This window comes from Hippocampus guttulatus, chromosome 18 (assembly GCF_054856545.1).
Source record: "Hippocampus guttulatus isolate MCC_2025c chromosome 18, RoL_Hgut_1.0, whole genome shotgun sequence".
Classification (NCBI taxonomy): Eukaryota; Metazoa; Chordata; class Actinopteri; order Syngnathiformes; family Syngnathidae; genus Hippocampus; species Hippocampus guttulatus.
The window spans coordinates 10,149,020-10,165,154 of NC_141278.1; the positions used below are offsets into that span (position 1 = coordinate 10,149,020).

The 16,135-nt window shown below is 47.0% G+C and overlaps 2 protein-coding genes across 4 annotated transcripts; both read left to right on the forward strand.

Moving 5' to 3' along the window:
• Nucleotides 1-453: 453 nt before the first annotated feature.
• On the forward strand, nt 454-8,354 carry gabpb2a (GA binding protein transcription factor subunit beta 2a). Of its 2 annotated transcripts, none has more exons than XM_086136122.1 (8): nt 454-682; nt 2,130-2,237; nt 2,314-2,481; nt 3,137-3,331; nt 3,446-3,599; nt 4,151-4,327; nt 5,792-5,910; nt 6,960-8,354. In XM_086136122.1, the coding sequence occupies exons 2-8, from the start codon at nt 2,130-2,132 to the stop codon at nt 7,281-7,283; spliced, it is 1,245 nt and encodes a 414-aa protein (XP_085992248.1). In that variant the 5' UTR covers nt 454-682; the 3' UTR covers nt 7,284-8,354. The 2 variants fall into 2 exon arrangements, with proteins under 2 accessions (XP_085992248.1, XP_085992249.1); XM_086136123.1 differs by lacking the exon at nt 454-682 and adding an exon at nt 963-1,149.
• A 593-nt stretch (nt 8,355-8,947) lies between these two features.
• Nucleotides 8,948-16,101, forward strand: anp32e (acidic (leucine-rich) nuclear phosphoprotein 32 family, member E). 2 transcript variants are annotated; one of them, XM_086136125.1, is made up of 7 exons: nt 8,948-9,150; nt 11,203-11,352; nt 11,499-11,621; nt 12,440-12,602; nt 12,667-12,758; nt 13,962-14,016; nt 14,108-16,101. In XM_086136125.1, exons 1-7 carry the CDS (start codon nt 8,977-8,979, stop codon nt 14,191-14,193), a joined length of 843 nt encoding a protein of 280 aa, XP_085992251.1. In that variant the 5' UTR covers nt 8,948-8,976; the 3' UTR covers nt 14,194-16,101. The 2 variants fall into 2 exon arrangements, with proteins under 2 accessions (XP_085992251.1, XP_085992250.1); XM_086136124.1 differs by having other exon boundaries at nt 8,949-9,150; nt 12,667-12,797.
• The last annotated feature ends 34 nt before the right edge of the window (nt 16,102-16,135 follow it).

Genomic DNA, 16,135 nt, shown 5'->3' on the forward strand with positions numbered 1-16,135 from the left:
TCTGTCGCTAACCACATTGATACACGAAAAAAAAATATTTTAAACACTGTTTGGAAACTCTTGAGTACCAGATGTCACTTAGTTCGGTTTGTTTCGTCTAACGGTTCGGAAGAGGCGACGATATACGGACAAAGGAGGTAAGAGAACTCTGGCGCACTCATGCTACGGCTAAGAGCTAACAGCTGGCGACCTCATTCAAGTTAGACAAAGTTGGCGTTCACAGTTCCTTGTCATGAATTTCAAAATAAGACCAAATTGTGAGGGCGGACACTACATAACTCGTATTTATCAATAGTGTCAAAGACAGAAATGTTAAAAGCACACTATATGCTAAAGGTGAATTGAGTGTATTTCAAATATTGCTTTATTTGCGTTGCAAATCGAGAATTAAAACGCGCTCGAAACTTTTACCTTGGATACCTTGCTCACAACATCCGGGTATATTTCTGCCGTCTACTTCTTACTTTGCCCAGTAAACAATTTGGCGGCGGCAAGCATGCGTCGCTGGCGTCCAGAGCAAAACACTTGAAACGTGCCAATTACCAATTAGACTTGATTCGTCCAATTGTACTCGGTGTAGACACATCAAGGCACACGGAGAGCTTTGGCTTGGTTCGCTAGCTGGCTAACGTTACGTTAGCAGTCGCCAGCCGCCCTGTGGCTGCCAACAAACCTGGACGCGGTAAGTCGTCGCCTCGTCGTCCTCCCGGAGATAAAAACATGTTTCGCTCGCGCCTTAAGACAGCATCGGCTCAGCGGACGATGTAGTTGTGGGGAAAAACTTGCCACAAAACGCCCCCAAAGCGCTTCAACGCTGCGCGCTCCGAGACTAGCGAGTTCACCGGATGTGGAAGTGGTTTTTTCTCGGTGTGTAAAATAGGAAATTTCTCGCTGACTTCCCCCGGAAAACCAACAAGTTTATATCAAACGGTTTCCTGTCCGTCGTGCAGGACATGTTTGGAGGTGTTCAAAATGGATGTTGGTGATTTGTAATTGATAAGTGCGAAGGGGAGGGGAGACGTGGCACATGGCGGACTCTTTGCTGGCCACAAGGCGCGTAAAATGGCTCCTCGGCCCGGCGAGAAAAGCTTCGGCTGTGCTAACCGCTCAACATGATTGTCGGACGCCGCCACCCCGCTCGCGTCGTCGGTAACTTTTCTCTTCAAAGTTACTCTCCCGTTTCTGCCATGAAAACTAAACCACCAACACGAACATCTCTTTGAAGTTACGGTTTCTTTCAGTTGCGTACGCGCAAATGGATGACAGAAACATGTTTTCTTCCTCAAAATTCAAATTCGCATATAAGCGACAGTGTTCCACCAGATGGCGCAGTTATTTCTTTTGTTTCTCGCGGGACATGGCGTTCGACACCACCACGAGAGTTGAAAATGTGCAAGAATTGAGACTTCCAACTATATTTCCACACTTGAAACTTCTATTTGGAGTTAAAGTTGTTTGGACAAGTCAGAATTACTAACTGGCCTGTTCTTCGACCATGTCATTCAGCGAGGCGGCTTTATATCAGCCAAGGCAGACTTTTGAAAGTATACTGTATTCTGGTTTACTCTGAGAGTTTTCACATAGTTCGTGTCTCCTTCCTCTTACACGATTTACGTTCTGCTGCAGCATCCAGACAGACGTGCCCGTGCGTGTGTGCGCGAGGGTGTGTGTGTGTGTGTGTGTGTGTGTGTGTGAGAGAGAGTGAATGAGTGAGTGTCACTCTGATTGTACCCGCCCATAAAAACATAGTGTAATACAAAATTCAGCTCTTACCGTTCCATTTGATGAGATCATTCTAGCTTTGTATCATTTGATCACTTTGTGCCCATTAAAATTTCTGCAAATGCAGAAAATAAATCTTGCCCCTATCAGATGAAAAATGTCATTGACATGCTGTCAGAAATGTGAGGTGACATACCACGTATGCTCACTTGTGCACAAAGGTAAATGTTTTAAAAAACTTTCAACCAGCATTCTAATTATTTGTGCATTTCTACTTCTTACTGAATTGACATCAAAGCATTGAAACCAGTCAAACCTAGAGAACCAAAATGAGGTTGTCAACAATAGCTGTCCAAAGTAATGTCTCCTGCGGGGATTTGAATAGCAGCCTTGCGTTTGTGCGTCAGATGTCGCTGGTGGACCTGGGCAAGCGTCTTCTGGAGGCGGCGCGTAAAGGCCTGGACGACGAGGTGAGGAACCTGATGGCCAACGGAGCTCCGTTCACTACAGACTGGGTGAGTGCTCGTCCCGACTGGTCACGCATTAGTCATGAAGCGCGTTAATCCCGTGCAACCCCCACCATCCGCGCAGCTTGGGACGTCCCCACTGCATCTGGCCGCCCAGCATGGCCACTACTCCACTGCTGACGTCCTGTTGCGAGCGGGCGTCAGTCGTGACGCTCGCACCAAAGTGGACCGGACGCCTCTGCACATGGCCGCCGCCGAGGGGCACACCATCATCGTGGAGCTGCTGGTCAGGGTGAGCGCTTTCGTTCTGACCACGGAGACACGCATTCACCAAGTCCTCCTGATATGGCAATTTTGGGGCCCATGACGATAACGATAGAGTTGGCCAAAAATACAATACATTGGCCATTATCTTTAAAATAAATAAATAAATAAAAGAGCATTGATGCACACATGCTATGTATTGTGCATGAACACAAATTCTTAAAATAGCCAATTTAGAATTTAAGACAAAGAAACAGAACACATCTTAAGAGGGATTCATTTTGCAGCACAGCAAGACCTGCCTAGAATTCAAGTGGGATTTGCAGTAACGTCCTCTGTTCTCTTCAGTAGTCACTCTACACAGAGGATAAAGATCGATGACTGTGAGAACTATTGTACACTGTCAATGTGTGTGTGAAACCAATTGTGTTGAATCCGTTGCGTATCCGGTTACGTTACTGCAGGGTAGATGCTAATTAGCATTAACATTAGGCCGGTGGACTGAAGAGCGAAGCTAAGATTGTTCAAAGGACACAAGTTTTGAAAACAAAAAAAAAAATCGCCCGAACGACGGCTTGTTTGTTGAAAATCTCATCAGTCGGGTCACTCGTATGGTGAGGTGCCAGTGGTGAAAATTGGACTCCTTTCCTGCGCGTCTCACCGTTTTCCTCTCTCGGCTCCAGAGCGGCGCCGACATCAACGCCAAAGACATGCTGAAGATGACGGCGCTGCACTGGGCGGCGCAGCACGGCCACCACGGTGTGGTGGAGACGCTAATCAAGCACGGCGCCGACGTACACGCCCTCAGCAAGTTCGACAAAACGCCCTTCGATATCGCCGTCGACATCCAGAACACGGAGCTCATGTTGCTGCTGCAGGTCGTCCGCTCGCCTCGTCGCGGCTCTCGACTCCCTGACTCACGTCGAGCTTCGGTCATGACGCCCCCCCCCCCCCCCCCACCACTTTTTTTTTTCTCCTCTGTGTGTGTATAGGAGGGCATGCAGAACCAAGTGAACATGAACCAGGTGAGCATGAACGTGGAGTCCAGCAACACCGGCAACCAGCAGCAATTCATCATCCAGGGCATCCCGTCAATACAGGGAGGTGTGGTCAACCTGGCCGACCTGCTCAACAAGGCTGGCACCGGTACACTCTCACACACGCACTCACAAGGTCAGATACGAGTGTGAACCAATTTGGGAATTTTTTCGAGATACGAGTTGTCCTTCGGCTGTTGGGGGATTTTTGCTTCCAAGCAAACGTTTGAGGTACGAGCACGGTACGGTGGCAGAGAACTCGGTTCATCTTACTTCACAACAAGCAGCAGTTTGGCAGTGAAAGACTTTAAGGTGGGGGTTTCTTTTCGACTCGGTAAAGGATTTCACGCTGCACCAATTTTACTTTCATAGGGAAGACATTCTCAGATTGCTGCAAATTGTAGAAATGTGCAGGAACCGATGGATGGCATTTCCATTCGTTTCAAGGCGGAGAGATGATTTGAGAGAGCAAATTGAGTTTGGCTCTCAAGGAACAACTGTAATCAATCACAAAAACCACAAAATAGACGTTGCAGGCATGAAAAATATGGCCCTCTCTGTACTGAATGTAAGTCGTGATATTGGTTCTTGTTGTCGAAAGGTTTGAGGCGACAGAGTCGGCACCGGCGAGCCCGTGTGACACTTCATTTTGCCTTCCAGGGGAATCTGAAGAAGCCATGGCCGCCAATGCTCTGGACAGCAACATCCAACATGCTGCTGTGGTCAACGAGGGTGGCCAGAGGGTCATCACCATTGTAACCGACCAACATGGCAACCTGCAGACCACCGGGGGCATGTCGCAGCCCTTCTTCGTCACCATGCAGCATGGACAGCAAAGTATGACTCACTCGCTCATAGGCTGAAATACATTTGTCGTTGATTTGAAGATGGTGTCATAGTAATAAGTAATACGAACATTACCGTGAATTTGACCAAGGGTGATATGTGGCGCGGTCGCGAATGTGATAATCTTCCTCTATCAAGCTCGTGTTTTTCAATCTTTTTCGAGCCAAGGCACATTTCTTTCATTGGAAAAAAAATCCCGCGGCACACCACTAGCTGAAAATGTGAAACAAAAAGCTTATTTTAACAATTATAAGCGTTTTTCAACACTGAAATATAACATTATAAAACCTTGAATAGGAATCAAATAATCATCAATCAAATATTTTAGAATCTTTCATATTTATTCTTACTCGGTGTGATAAATGGTTTGGATGAACACAGATCTGATCTCCTGGCAACAATCGATTGAAGACACACGAAGCTATTCCTCCACAGCTCTCAGTTTTTCTGTTTTTACAGCAGTCGGGCTATTTCTTTAGCCGCTTCGGGTCCGATCGTCTCATTTACAATGGTTTTGCAGGCACGAAGTATTAATTGCCCTGCCACGAGTGGGACTTTTTTGATTGAGCCACAAGTTCAGCGACATGGTAACTTGCTTTCGGGGCTCTCTCGTTTACCTTTGCGGGTTTTTCTCACGCACGTTGCTTGTTTCTCCGTGTCTTCACACAGGCGAACAATATAACTCCACATTTTTGTTTTGAAGTGAAGCATTAGACAGCCTGGCATTAGAGGTTACAGTAGCCAACCTGGGAAAAAAAAGGGTGATAAGCCTCATCGGTGACATCTGGTGGTCAGCCAGTTTCATAGCAGCTACAACCCTCAGCGATTTGATGAAATTGATTTGGATTCCAACATGACAGCAATGCATTAAATCTTATTTGTGTCTGTCTAATGATCATCATGTCCATATATAGGTCTTGCAACATTTTGACACAATACCGTCGTTTGGGTTCAATGCCATGTCCTGTTACGCAGGAGATTTAAATAAACACGATTTGGATGGGGCAACAATGGTGGTCGACTGGTTAGCGCGTCGGCCTCACAGTGCAGAGGAACAGGGTTCAATTCCGGCTCCAGCTTTCCTGCCTGGAGTTTGCATGTTCTCCCCGTGCCTGTGTGGGTTTTCTCCGGGTAGTCTGTTTTCCTTCCATGGCCCAAAAACATGCGCGGAAGGTTAAAGGAACACTCTTAATTGTCCCGAAGTGTGAGCGCGAAAGGTTGCCGTCTCCTGTCGGCAGTTGACAGCTTGACACGACGCCTAATATTTGAATCCAGTGACGTGATTTCCGGTGCCTTGTTGACGTGCATGAAGCGTCATCCATCATCAGCGCGTGATCACGGCGATTTCATCCGGGCTTTTGACGCATTGTTCCGTGTAGTCCCATCTCACTCGGCTGACGCGGGCTCCGGAATGTCGGTATCAAATGTCTCATCTCCACTGTCTGATGTGTGTAGTGCTAGCGGTGCCCGCCAACACCGTGACGGAGGAGGTGGTGACGGAGGAGTCGCAGGCGCCGCCTTCCAGGAAGCGGAAGTTGGAGGTGGCCAATAATCACAATGACACAGGAGAGACGGTGAGTGGTGACTTCTTTGATGGATTTTGTCGTTAAGTATAAAGCGCATTTTTGTTCATCAACAATATCGATGTAGTAACCTGGGTCGCCGATTCCTAACCGCCATGCCATTAGTGATCATCAGCTGTGCCACAAGAAATTCAACAAGTACACACAATTGGTGGTTCTCGACTGCAAATGATGTTTCTTCGATCATCTATGCATGCCGGCAAAGTACAGAACCTTTAGATGGTCTTGGCAGTAAATGGCAGAAGGTACAACTGACCTGTTGCCAGCAGAGGTCGTCATGCGAGTAAATCAGCTTTGTGTTCAATTCGACGAGCCCACAAATCAATTTGTGAGTACACAGAAACAAGATCAGAATTGCTTCAAGTGTCGTTACACCGCATTTTGGCACTTTTCCTGGGCTCGTTCTTTGAGATTTTTTTTTTTTTCCATGTCAAATATGTGTTTTGGATCAATAAAAGTGTGGAAACGTGGCGAGATTCTTCAAAATGGTGCCAGAGCAAGACAGTTGCCAAAATGAAAATCCTCAACTCACATCAACGTGGTTCCTTCACACCAAGAATCCATAAGGTGGCTGCAAAGCACTAGTTTGGTCAAAATGGAAACCCTTCAACTTACTTTATATGCAGTTCCATGACACCACGATGACGGCAAAACACTCCTTTTTTTTTTTCAAAATGAAACTCCTTCACTCACTTGACACCAAGATGCCACGAAATGGTGACAAAGCACTACTTTTATTGAAATGAAACTCAAACTCACTTCAACACAGTTGCTTGACACCAACGTGGTGACAAAACACTACTTTTCTACAAGGGGGTGGTGCCACAGCAGCGAATGACGGTGGATGGCTTCCCAAAAAAATAAAAAACAAAATACCAAACCACAAAAGGTGGGGGTTAATTTTCGGGCCATCCAGAAAATGTACCTGCAAGCCAAATATCCTGAACTTTTTGTGAGTAGTCCTGATTAATTTTGGATAATTGTAGTGCGGAAGGGGAAGTTTTAGTCGAGCGTTTCACTGACTTGTTTGTGATGTGCAGGAGCTGCTGCAGAGGCAGCTGCAGGAGGCCAACAGGAAGGCGCAGGAATACCGACAGCAGCTGATGCGGAAGGAGCAGGAGGCCGAGGAGTACCGCATCAAACTGGAGGCCATGGCCCAGAGTCAGGCGGGCGGCGCCGCCGCCAACGTCAGCCCCGAGGAGGTGGTGGGCGGCGACGAAGACGAGGATGCGGCGGGCGTGGGTGTGGTGGAAGAGGAAGGCCAGATGGTGGTGCTGCAGGAGGGAGGCATCATCATGGAGGGCGACGGGGGCCGCGTCACGCTGGTGGAGACGGGCGGGGAACCTGCTGGGGGGAGGTCCTAACGTAACCCAAACCCCCGAGATAGACTGGACACGGACCGACGTGACACGGCGCCTCGCCGTCTTTCCAGCAGGGGTCATTCTTCATCACATCACACGGGACCGCTTCATGTTCTCTCCGCCTTCCCGTGTTTACTGGTCACATCTGTGTTGGGAAATGCTTCTGCGCCTGGGCTTCATTTTCTTTTTGCTAATTTCCAATCAGATAGTGGCTTCTGCGCAATACTTTGGAGATGCGTACCAAGTACCACACTCAACTGGTTGTGGAAAACGTTCTGAAAAAATCTGGTGAATGCAAAACCTGCCCTTGACTCAGAAATTTTTAAGCCACAACAACTTATAAGAGAGCGATTTCCTTTTAATCATTGTTACACACTTTGCAAGCTGTAAACACTCATGAAATCATTTGTAAAGTACACCTTTCAACTTTTTAAGGACATCAAATATTTTAGGGACAAAAGTGGCACACTCAACTCTCGACAAGATTTCCCCACATGAAGTAACTCCGTCAATTGTTATTCAAACCTTTTTTTTTGCATGTTTTTGTGCAAAATTGGCAACCAGTAAGGACATTGTTGCAGTTTGATGGGATTGCTCTTGATCAGGGATGTCACTCATTTTTCAAGAATATTGAATTATAATTATTCTTACTGTGGAATCTCACAATCATGGAAATTGACATGCTTGATTTGCTTTCGTGGGCCACAAAAAAATGTGACGGGCCAGATCTGGCACCCGGGCCTTGACTTTCGACACCTGTGCTCTTGATTGTTGGCAGTGAATCTATGTATGGTGAAAATGGGAATAATGATTCGATTTTGTTCTCCCCAGTGTGTTAGTTTTCAAATTTGAATAATCGATCTTGATAGTTGAAATGTGCAGCAGATGCTTCATCCCAATTTTAGATTACCAAAAAAAAAAAAAAACGGAAGCCATGGAGCCGAATGGATCCTTTCTGAACTGGACCCGAACAACATTTAAGTGTGCCATCCTTTATTCCTTCCTCATCTGTCCTGTGAGTTGAGTTTGATATATATTTTTTTAAAATAAACTCGGCAACCTTTTTTCAATGTACTTATCAAGTTGTATTTAATTCTTGACTCTATCTGCCAGGTTCACCATGTTGATGATAGCAATGCTCATCTGATGAACATAACCCCGTTTACTCATCTTTTTGGGAATGTGACCGAATGACTCAAACGCCTTGTTAACGTAATCACCGCAGTGCCTATGTTTAAGTACTTTTTGGAGCAATTTAATTTGACAAGATCCGTAAATTCATGCAGGCTGAGCTTGAGTTAGACTGATGGCTCCTTCACCCAATCCGAGAAAGAAGCCGAGCGAGCGCCATTTTAGTCCCGCCCCCTTCCAATTTGTCATCTCTTCTATCGAGTGTAATGACATAAATGGGTCTTTCCCTGCATGTCCTCGAGTTTGAAGACATTTCCCTTCAAGTCGGCTCCAATTTGGGCGTTATAAGGCACCAGAGCGGTAATTTGATGAGCAAACAACAAGCGTCCCCACGAGGTCTACGCAGCCAGTCCGTTTGGGACGAGGCCTCCCCGCTCTTTGGATTATGGCAGATCAGCCTCAACTGACACATCTCCTGTCCAATGGGCGTCGCGCTGGAGAAAGGCAGCCAATCAGGTGTCGCAAAGGGCGGGCCCGCGGCGGAGGGGGCAGGACGCGAGGTATCATGGAGGATCAGCGAACAAACTGTGGCCATCAGAGACGCGCAGGCGACGCTCTTGTCCCGGGGACTTTCCTCTCACTACACCGCCCGACTGCTCCCTCGTCGCCGACTACATATTTCACAATGGACATGAAGAAGAGGATCATATTGGAGCTGCGGAACCGAGACCCGGCAGAGGTGAGTGGGCACCATTGAGCCACTTGGGGAGGATGAGCGAGGCGAGGGGGAGCCGATCCAACGAGCTGCCCGCTGCGCTGCGCTTCGAGAAGACCGCAGCGCGCCCGCCAACTTTGCTTTCACACACTTGGCCTCGCGTGCGGTCAGCTCGAACGTCGTAGAAGTACCGCAACGGCGGTGAAGCGGGACCCTGGGTGAATGGAAACGGCGGCGGCGGCTCGGTTCCCCTCGGTCCGGTCAGCCGGCCATACGCCCGCCCCTCCTCCTTCACCCCCAAGCCGCTCGTTCGTCCTTTGCCTCAACACCGACAAGATGGCTCTTTAAGCAACAACTTTTAATCACTCGCTGATAGCAGTGGCAGCAGTTTATTTGTTTAAAAAAATGCAACATCAACATTTGTTATCTTTTGGAGCGCGGGGTTCCCTCACGGAAACACTGCGCGTCAAGCACCACGACGACATTTTCGAGTTGGTTGGAGGCGAACATTTGTGTGCATGTCGTCGACCTAAGAGCTGAAAAAAGTCGATCCCGGAGCACATTATTGTAGTGACCTTTCGGGACGTGCGTGGCCATTTGGGCGCGCGAGGCGAGGCCAAGGAGGCAAGCCTTCGTTTCACGACATTTTGATACTCGGGCGAGTGACGCCGCTCGAGTCCCAAAATGTAGTTTTATTCGACGCACGGGCTATACAAAAAAGGACTACGACGAGCTACGGCACCGTAGCTTGCCAGAAACGCGACGACCGAGCCCTAACTACTGTAACGAGGACAATCCTGTGCTTCCCCCCTCGGGCGGCTAACGTGACGACGGTAGCGCCTCAAAATGGAGGGACGTTACTCGTCGATGGCGGATTAACGCGCTCCACTTCCGACCGACAAAAGTGCCGCTAGCACATTAGTTGAGCTTCGAGCCTCTCGGTGGCGTCGCCGAGCTTTTGCGAGCGAGTCGTGACTCACGACTCGTGAGCGGCCCAACGTTCGCCTGTTGGCCCACTGGCTCGGTTCGGTCGGCGACCTCCGCGTGGCGTCGTCCTCTTTTATGGGGGAGACATTTTGTGTGGTGCGCGTGCGCGCTCGGCGTGGTTATGCAAGTCCAAGATAACATGGCCCGTGCACGCTCGCACACACACTAGTGGGGAAGTCACCGGCAGCACGTGCGCGTACGAGTCAACACTGCTGGTGGTTCTTGTGTGCGGGCCTGGAACACTCGTGCACCCGCACGCATCCAGCAGCAGCAACGCCAAATACAAATGACAAAGCAGTTAGTTTATGACAAAAATTGTGTGGCTGTAATCATTATTAGCAGAGCTGCAACAATGGAATATCAAATTCCGAAACACTGGCCAACAGCAAATTCTGATTGGAATTGGCATTCGGTCCCTACATACAGTATATATATTTGACGCTGATTTTAAAAAAGGTTTCCTTTTTTTTCCCTTCAACCACATCTGTTTTTCGAGATATTTCCTGTTATTTATCTATAAAAGCTTGCACAATACAGATTTTTACCGTGCCCTGTAATTTATACCTCCGACGTTCGAGGAAACAAATCCACCCGTTGCTGAAACTAACTCCTTAATTCATAATTACTGTTATAAAAACCTGATGTGCTAGATAAAAAACAAGCTGCCTTTGGAATCAGATTAAATAATAATTTACAAAAGTTTATTTGCATCTCTCATTAAAAAAAATGTGAACATTTGTGGACCAGTGTAATTTCTTTTGAGGTTTCACTTTTGACATCGATAAAATACAGACATAACAAATACACAGACGGACAGTATCAGTACTCAAACGTCATTCAGCCCATACCATTGTGCAATTAGAAATACAGAAATAAAAAAAGCTGTATACCACCGAAATGTAGTGTACTGTAATGATGTTAATCTTCCTTGTTTAGGTGTGTATGAATGTGTCATACTGCCCCCTGGTGGTCAAGGTGGGCACACCAGAAGCAGGGGAATAATGAATTGAACTGGAGTATGTCTGTCTGTTGTAAATATATGGCACAAATTGTCCAGACATTAAAGGATACTGTGTTTGTTTTTTTCAGGTGGCCGAGATGTTGGTGGACAACAGCCCCTCGGTGAGTGGCGAAGTGGAAGGTCTGTCAGACAAGTTTGTCGAGCTGGAGGTCCTCAGTATGATCAACGTGGGTCTAAATTCACTGGCCAAACTGCCATCCCTGCCCAAACTGCGCAAGGTGACATGCACATCACATGACTTGTGTCCGCGTCGCGCCCAACTGTCCTCATCCTGAAGTAGGCCGGAATTCTTGATTGTTGTTTTTCTCACTGGTTTTTTTCCCCTCTCTCTCTTTCTCTCTCTCTCTCGATCTGTCTCTGTCAGCTGGAGCTGTGCGAAAACAACCTGTCGGGTTCTTTTGAGACCTTGTCGGAAAAATGTCCCAACCTGATCTACCTCAACCTTAGCAGCAACAAGATTAAGGAGCTGAGCAACCTGGAGGCCCTGGTCAGTGCACACCCATCAAATTCCATTGTTGGTTGCCATTTTAGTGTTGTCTTATTAGTTATTCTATCTATCTATCTATCTATCTATCTATCTATCTATCTATCTATCTATCTATCTATCTATCTATCTATCTATCTATCTATCTGTCTGTCGGTACGTCTGTCGGTACATCTGTCTGTCTGTCTGTACGTCTGTCGGTACGTCTGTCTGTCTGTCGGTACGTCTGTCTGTCGGTACGTCTGTCTGTCTGTCCGTACGTCTGTCTGTACGTACGTCTGTCTGTACGTACGTCTGTCTGTACGTACGTCTGTCTGTACGTACGTCTGTCCGTACGTCTGTCTGTCTGTACGTCTGTCGGTACGTCTGTCGGTACGTCTGTCTGTCTGTCGGTACGTCTGTCTGTCTGTCCGTACGTCTGTCTGTACGTACGTCTGTCTGTACGTACGTCTGTCTGTCTGTACGTACGTCTGTCCGTACGTCTGTCTGTCTGTACGTCTGTCTGTCTGTACGTCTGTCTGTCTGTACGTCCGTACGTCTGTCTGTCCGTCTGTATGTCTGTACGCACGCACGCGTATATGTACGTATAGATTTCATTCCATTAAAAACTTTTATTTGCGATTAATTACGGGATGTCCGAAGTTAACTGATGTTGAATTGCATATTTTGCACCTCCCCTTCTTGCGGTTTATGAAGTTTCATCTCTTCCACTTGAGCTCAGTGCGATCCAGTATGTTGTCACAGAACTTGATACGACACTGGAAATGTGTCACTCTCAACCGGGACTTACCTACGATGCCAAAATGCAACTTTTTTTGCAGCAAAACCTGAAGAGCCTTCAGAGTCTGGACCTGTTGAACTGCGAGATCACGTCGCTGGAGGATTACCGCGACAGTGTGTTCGAGCTCCTGCCTCAGGTCACCTACCTGGACGGCTTCGACCAGGAGGAGAACGAGGCGCCCGATTCGGAGGCCGACGAAGAAGGTAAGCCACGCTGCACTCCGTTGCAAACGTCTGGGGAACTCAAAGCCTTTTGTTTGTGTCGCAGATGAGGACGGCGAGGACGGGGCAGGGCCGACCGGCGACTACGATGACGAGGACGACGAAGACGACGACGAGGACGGCTCGGAGGGAGGAGAGGTGGGGCTGAGCGTTCGTGGGAAGAGGGCCACGCATCAGGTGGGCAACGCTGGCGTCGGGCCCGCGGCTTGGACGCCCCCCTCCCCCAGCATGCACCTGTGCTCAGGCGGCAGAGAACGGGACTCAGGGGCTGCCTTCAGAATCACTCCCTAGTCACCAAATCAAAATCACTACAAAGGGAGGAAAGCAAGCAAAAGAATCTGAAAACACAGTCTTGGTATTTCTTTGAGTTGATTTAGCACCATTTCTGAAACCTTTACGTGACTTGCAGGCTCCACATTGGCTCACAAGGTGCCAATCATTGGGGTAAAACCCGCCCCCGGGGAGCCACAGCCAATGAGGCTCCTCTAGTCCTCAACTCAATCCGGATTGGTTCCCTCAGGAAGTTTTCTCTGCCGCCTTGGACCTTTGACCCCTGAGCTCAACTATGACAAGTCAGATGCACTGAAAGTAAAAGTAGACCTTGTAAAAGTATCGAGAGTAGCGATTGTACATTTACTGCCAAATAAGGATGTTTTGGGGGGGTACTAAAATGTATTGATGGTAATTGTTGTTCGTGTTAGTATTTATTTCAAAGGGGAAAAAAAGTAGCCCTTCATGTGTTGAATAAGTATTGACTGGGAAAATCGAAGTATTCGTTCTCAAAGTATGAATCGTAAAAGTAATGATCGTTAAAAGCAAAGATGTTCAACACTACTTTTTTCCAGGCGATACCCAATTTCAAACTTTTGAGCTTTTTCTGTTTTACTCAACTGATCCGCACAGCGTTATTAATACTCTTGAGTATTCACTGAAGGCGAGTACTGATATCACCAGTACTTTTGCTACATCCAATTTCAACTAATGCAATGACAGATCGGGAATTAGGACCTTTCTCTCTTGCCGACATGCATGATTTGGTGACGTGTCAAAAGGCTGCGGTGTAGCGCCAACTATTGGTGAGGAGGTCATACCCAGTGTCAGATTTTATTCGACTTTTATTTTGCCTCCATAAGACCAATACAAAGACTTGGTATGGGGACTCGCCCCTCCCCAGTCAAGTCTTGATCGGTCAAAGTATTGGTGGTAAAAGCTCTGGTGGTCGACATGGTCACGGTGACGTAGACTCCCCAGTAGTGACCTCCTGCGTCTGGACGTCTTAGTGTGTGCACGCGTGTTCAATTGTGCACACGCATGCCTTGACCAATGCGCACTTGTGCTCAGGAGGAGGACGAAGACGATGACGAGGAGGACTATGGTGAGGAGGAGGAAGAGGAAGGTGAGTGGACTGCCTCGTCGAGGCATAGGTCCAGGCCTGTCAATCAATCAATAACCTTGTCACCCCAATCACTCTGCCTGTGGTCGCGCAGACGAGCGAGCGGACACTCAGGGACAGAAGAGGAAGAGAGACGTGGAGGACGACAGCGAGGACGACGAAGACGACGAGGACAACTAGCCGTGCTGTCGTTGCCCGTGTGCGTGCGTTTCCCGTCCTACGCTAGATGTCGCCCCTTCTAGCTCTGCCCACCTCCTTCGAATGGGGTTGCAAAGGGGAAAGCATTTCTCTGGAAATAATCCAAATTTGAAACTTTTCATGGGAATTAACTGGGATTTGAATTGTTTGATTGCTTGCTTTTCCGTTTTATTTGTTTTTTGGGTGGGTGCGCAACGGCCAATCTTAAAAAAAAAAAAAAAATTGAAAGCAATCGTTAAAGTACAGTGATCCAAGTCCCCTCCACCCACCACAACAGATTGACAAATTCACCGAATGGTTGGCAAGAAATGTTGTTTTTTTCCCCCTGTTCAGTCCAAAGCAATGTTGAAGCTATCTTGTGGCATCATTAGGCAATTGCAAAGCATTTCGCTCTTAGTAGCAAGGTTGGGACCCTGTCTCCCGCTAATTGTAGTAACTTGTTGGAGTCAGCATTAAGCTCAAATATATTTTAGCCTGTAAGTGTTTCTTATTGTCAGGGGTGGGAGGTGAGGTGTGTCCGCAAATAGCTTTCCAATTGCCTATCAATTTATGACCCGATGGACAAGTTAGAAATTGCTTTGTGGGGGGAGAAACAACACCCCCGATTCTGGAGTAAGCGGTGATAAATCGCTAACAAGCCTTTTCAATGAAAAATGAGGGTCGACACCCAAGTTTGATTAGATTAGATTTTTTAATAGACAAAATCTGTGCATCTTTTTAGTATGACATGTGGCCTGAGCATCGAAACAACAAATAAGAGCTTCTAAACTAACGATGGACGATAAATTTAGGGGGGGAGACCTTGCTGAATCTGTGAATTTGCAAAGTTGGCGCCACAAATAAAGGATATCTAATCTAATCTAAACAAATATGGAGTGCATATTGAGCCAACCCTCAATTGCGTACATTAAAAAAAAAATCATTCTGCTTTGCTGAATCTGTTAATCCCCTTGAAAACTTTCTAAATTCGCAATTTGCCATCACTTTGCAACCCTACTTCCTGTTTGTCCGCAACCCAGCTGAACTCCACTAGGCTCCGCCACATGCAAGATGGCGGCCACGTTGGCTTTGGGATCTTCTGGAATTTTTGCTGAAGACATCCAACTAAATTGGGACTGTTTATCGATCCTCGCTTTTGCCCATTAGTGATGACATTGCCAACTTTTAAGGGACACATTATTAAAAACAAAAAGAAAAAGACTTTTTGAGCACAAAAAGTTATCTGATTGTTGAGGACGTTGATTTTTGTTTTTTCGTTTTTATTTTTCCAACACAAACCAAAGTCGGTGCACTTCAGAGCGCCCCCTTCAGGACTCCTTGTGTTTGTGGATCAGGATCTTCCTCCTCCGTTTTAGCCCGATGATCACATGACTCCTGCCCCGCCCACCTTTTAGAAATATGCAGACCACTGTAAGCTCCCCCTTCTCTTATACTTATTATTCCGTGTGTGTGTGTGTGTGTTTTATTGTAGCTTTTTACACGCTCGGTGACTTTTTTTTGGACTTTTTTGTTTGTTTGATTTCTTTTTTTGGGGGGGGATCAAGTGATGTGAAATATTCCAATAAAGTTCAAGTCCGGTCACTATTAAAACATTGTGGGATAAGGGAAATCAACATTTTTAAAAGAATTGATGACAAAGCAATATTTATAGATTTTTACAAAGATAAGGTTGCTTTCTTGTGATCGGCCGATTAATTTAGTTCTTACCTTGTCGTTTCTCTCACTGACATCCAAATAAATGTGCGTGTGTGCGCGTGCGTTTTTGTGTGTCGGTGTGCGTTTGCCGCTTTGAACATTTATTACAAAAAAAAAAGGATGGAATATTTGTGTACATACGTTTTTACGCTCTTCAGGTCTGATAGAAAATGAAAATAAAGTCATTTAGTTGAACTCTGCTGTGGCTTTACTGCGAGTGGAAAATTCC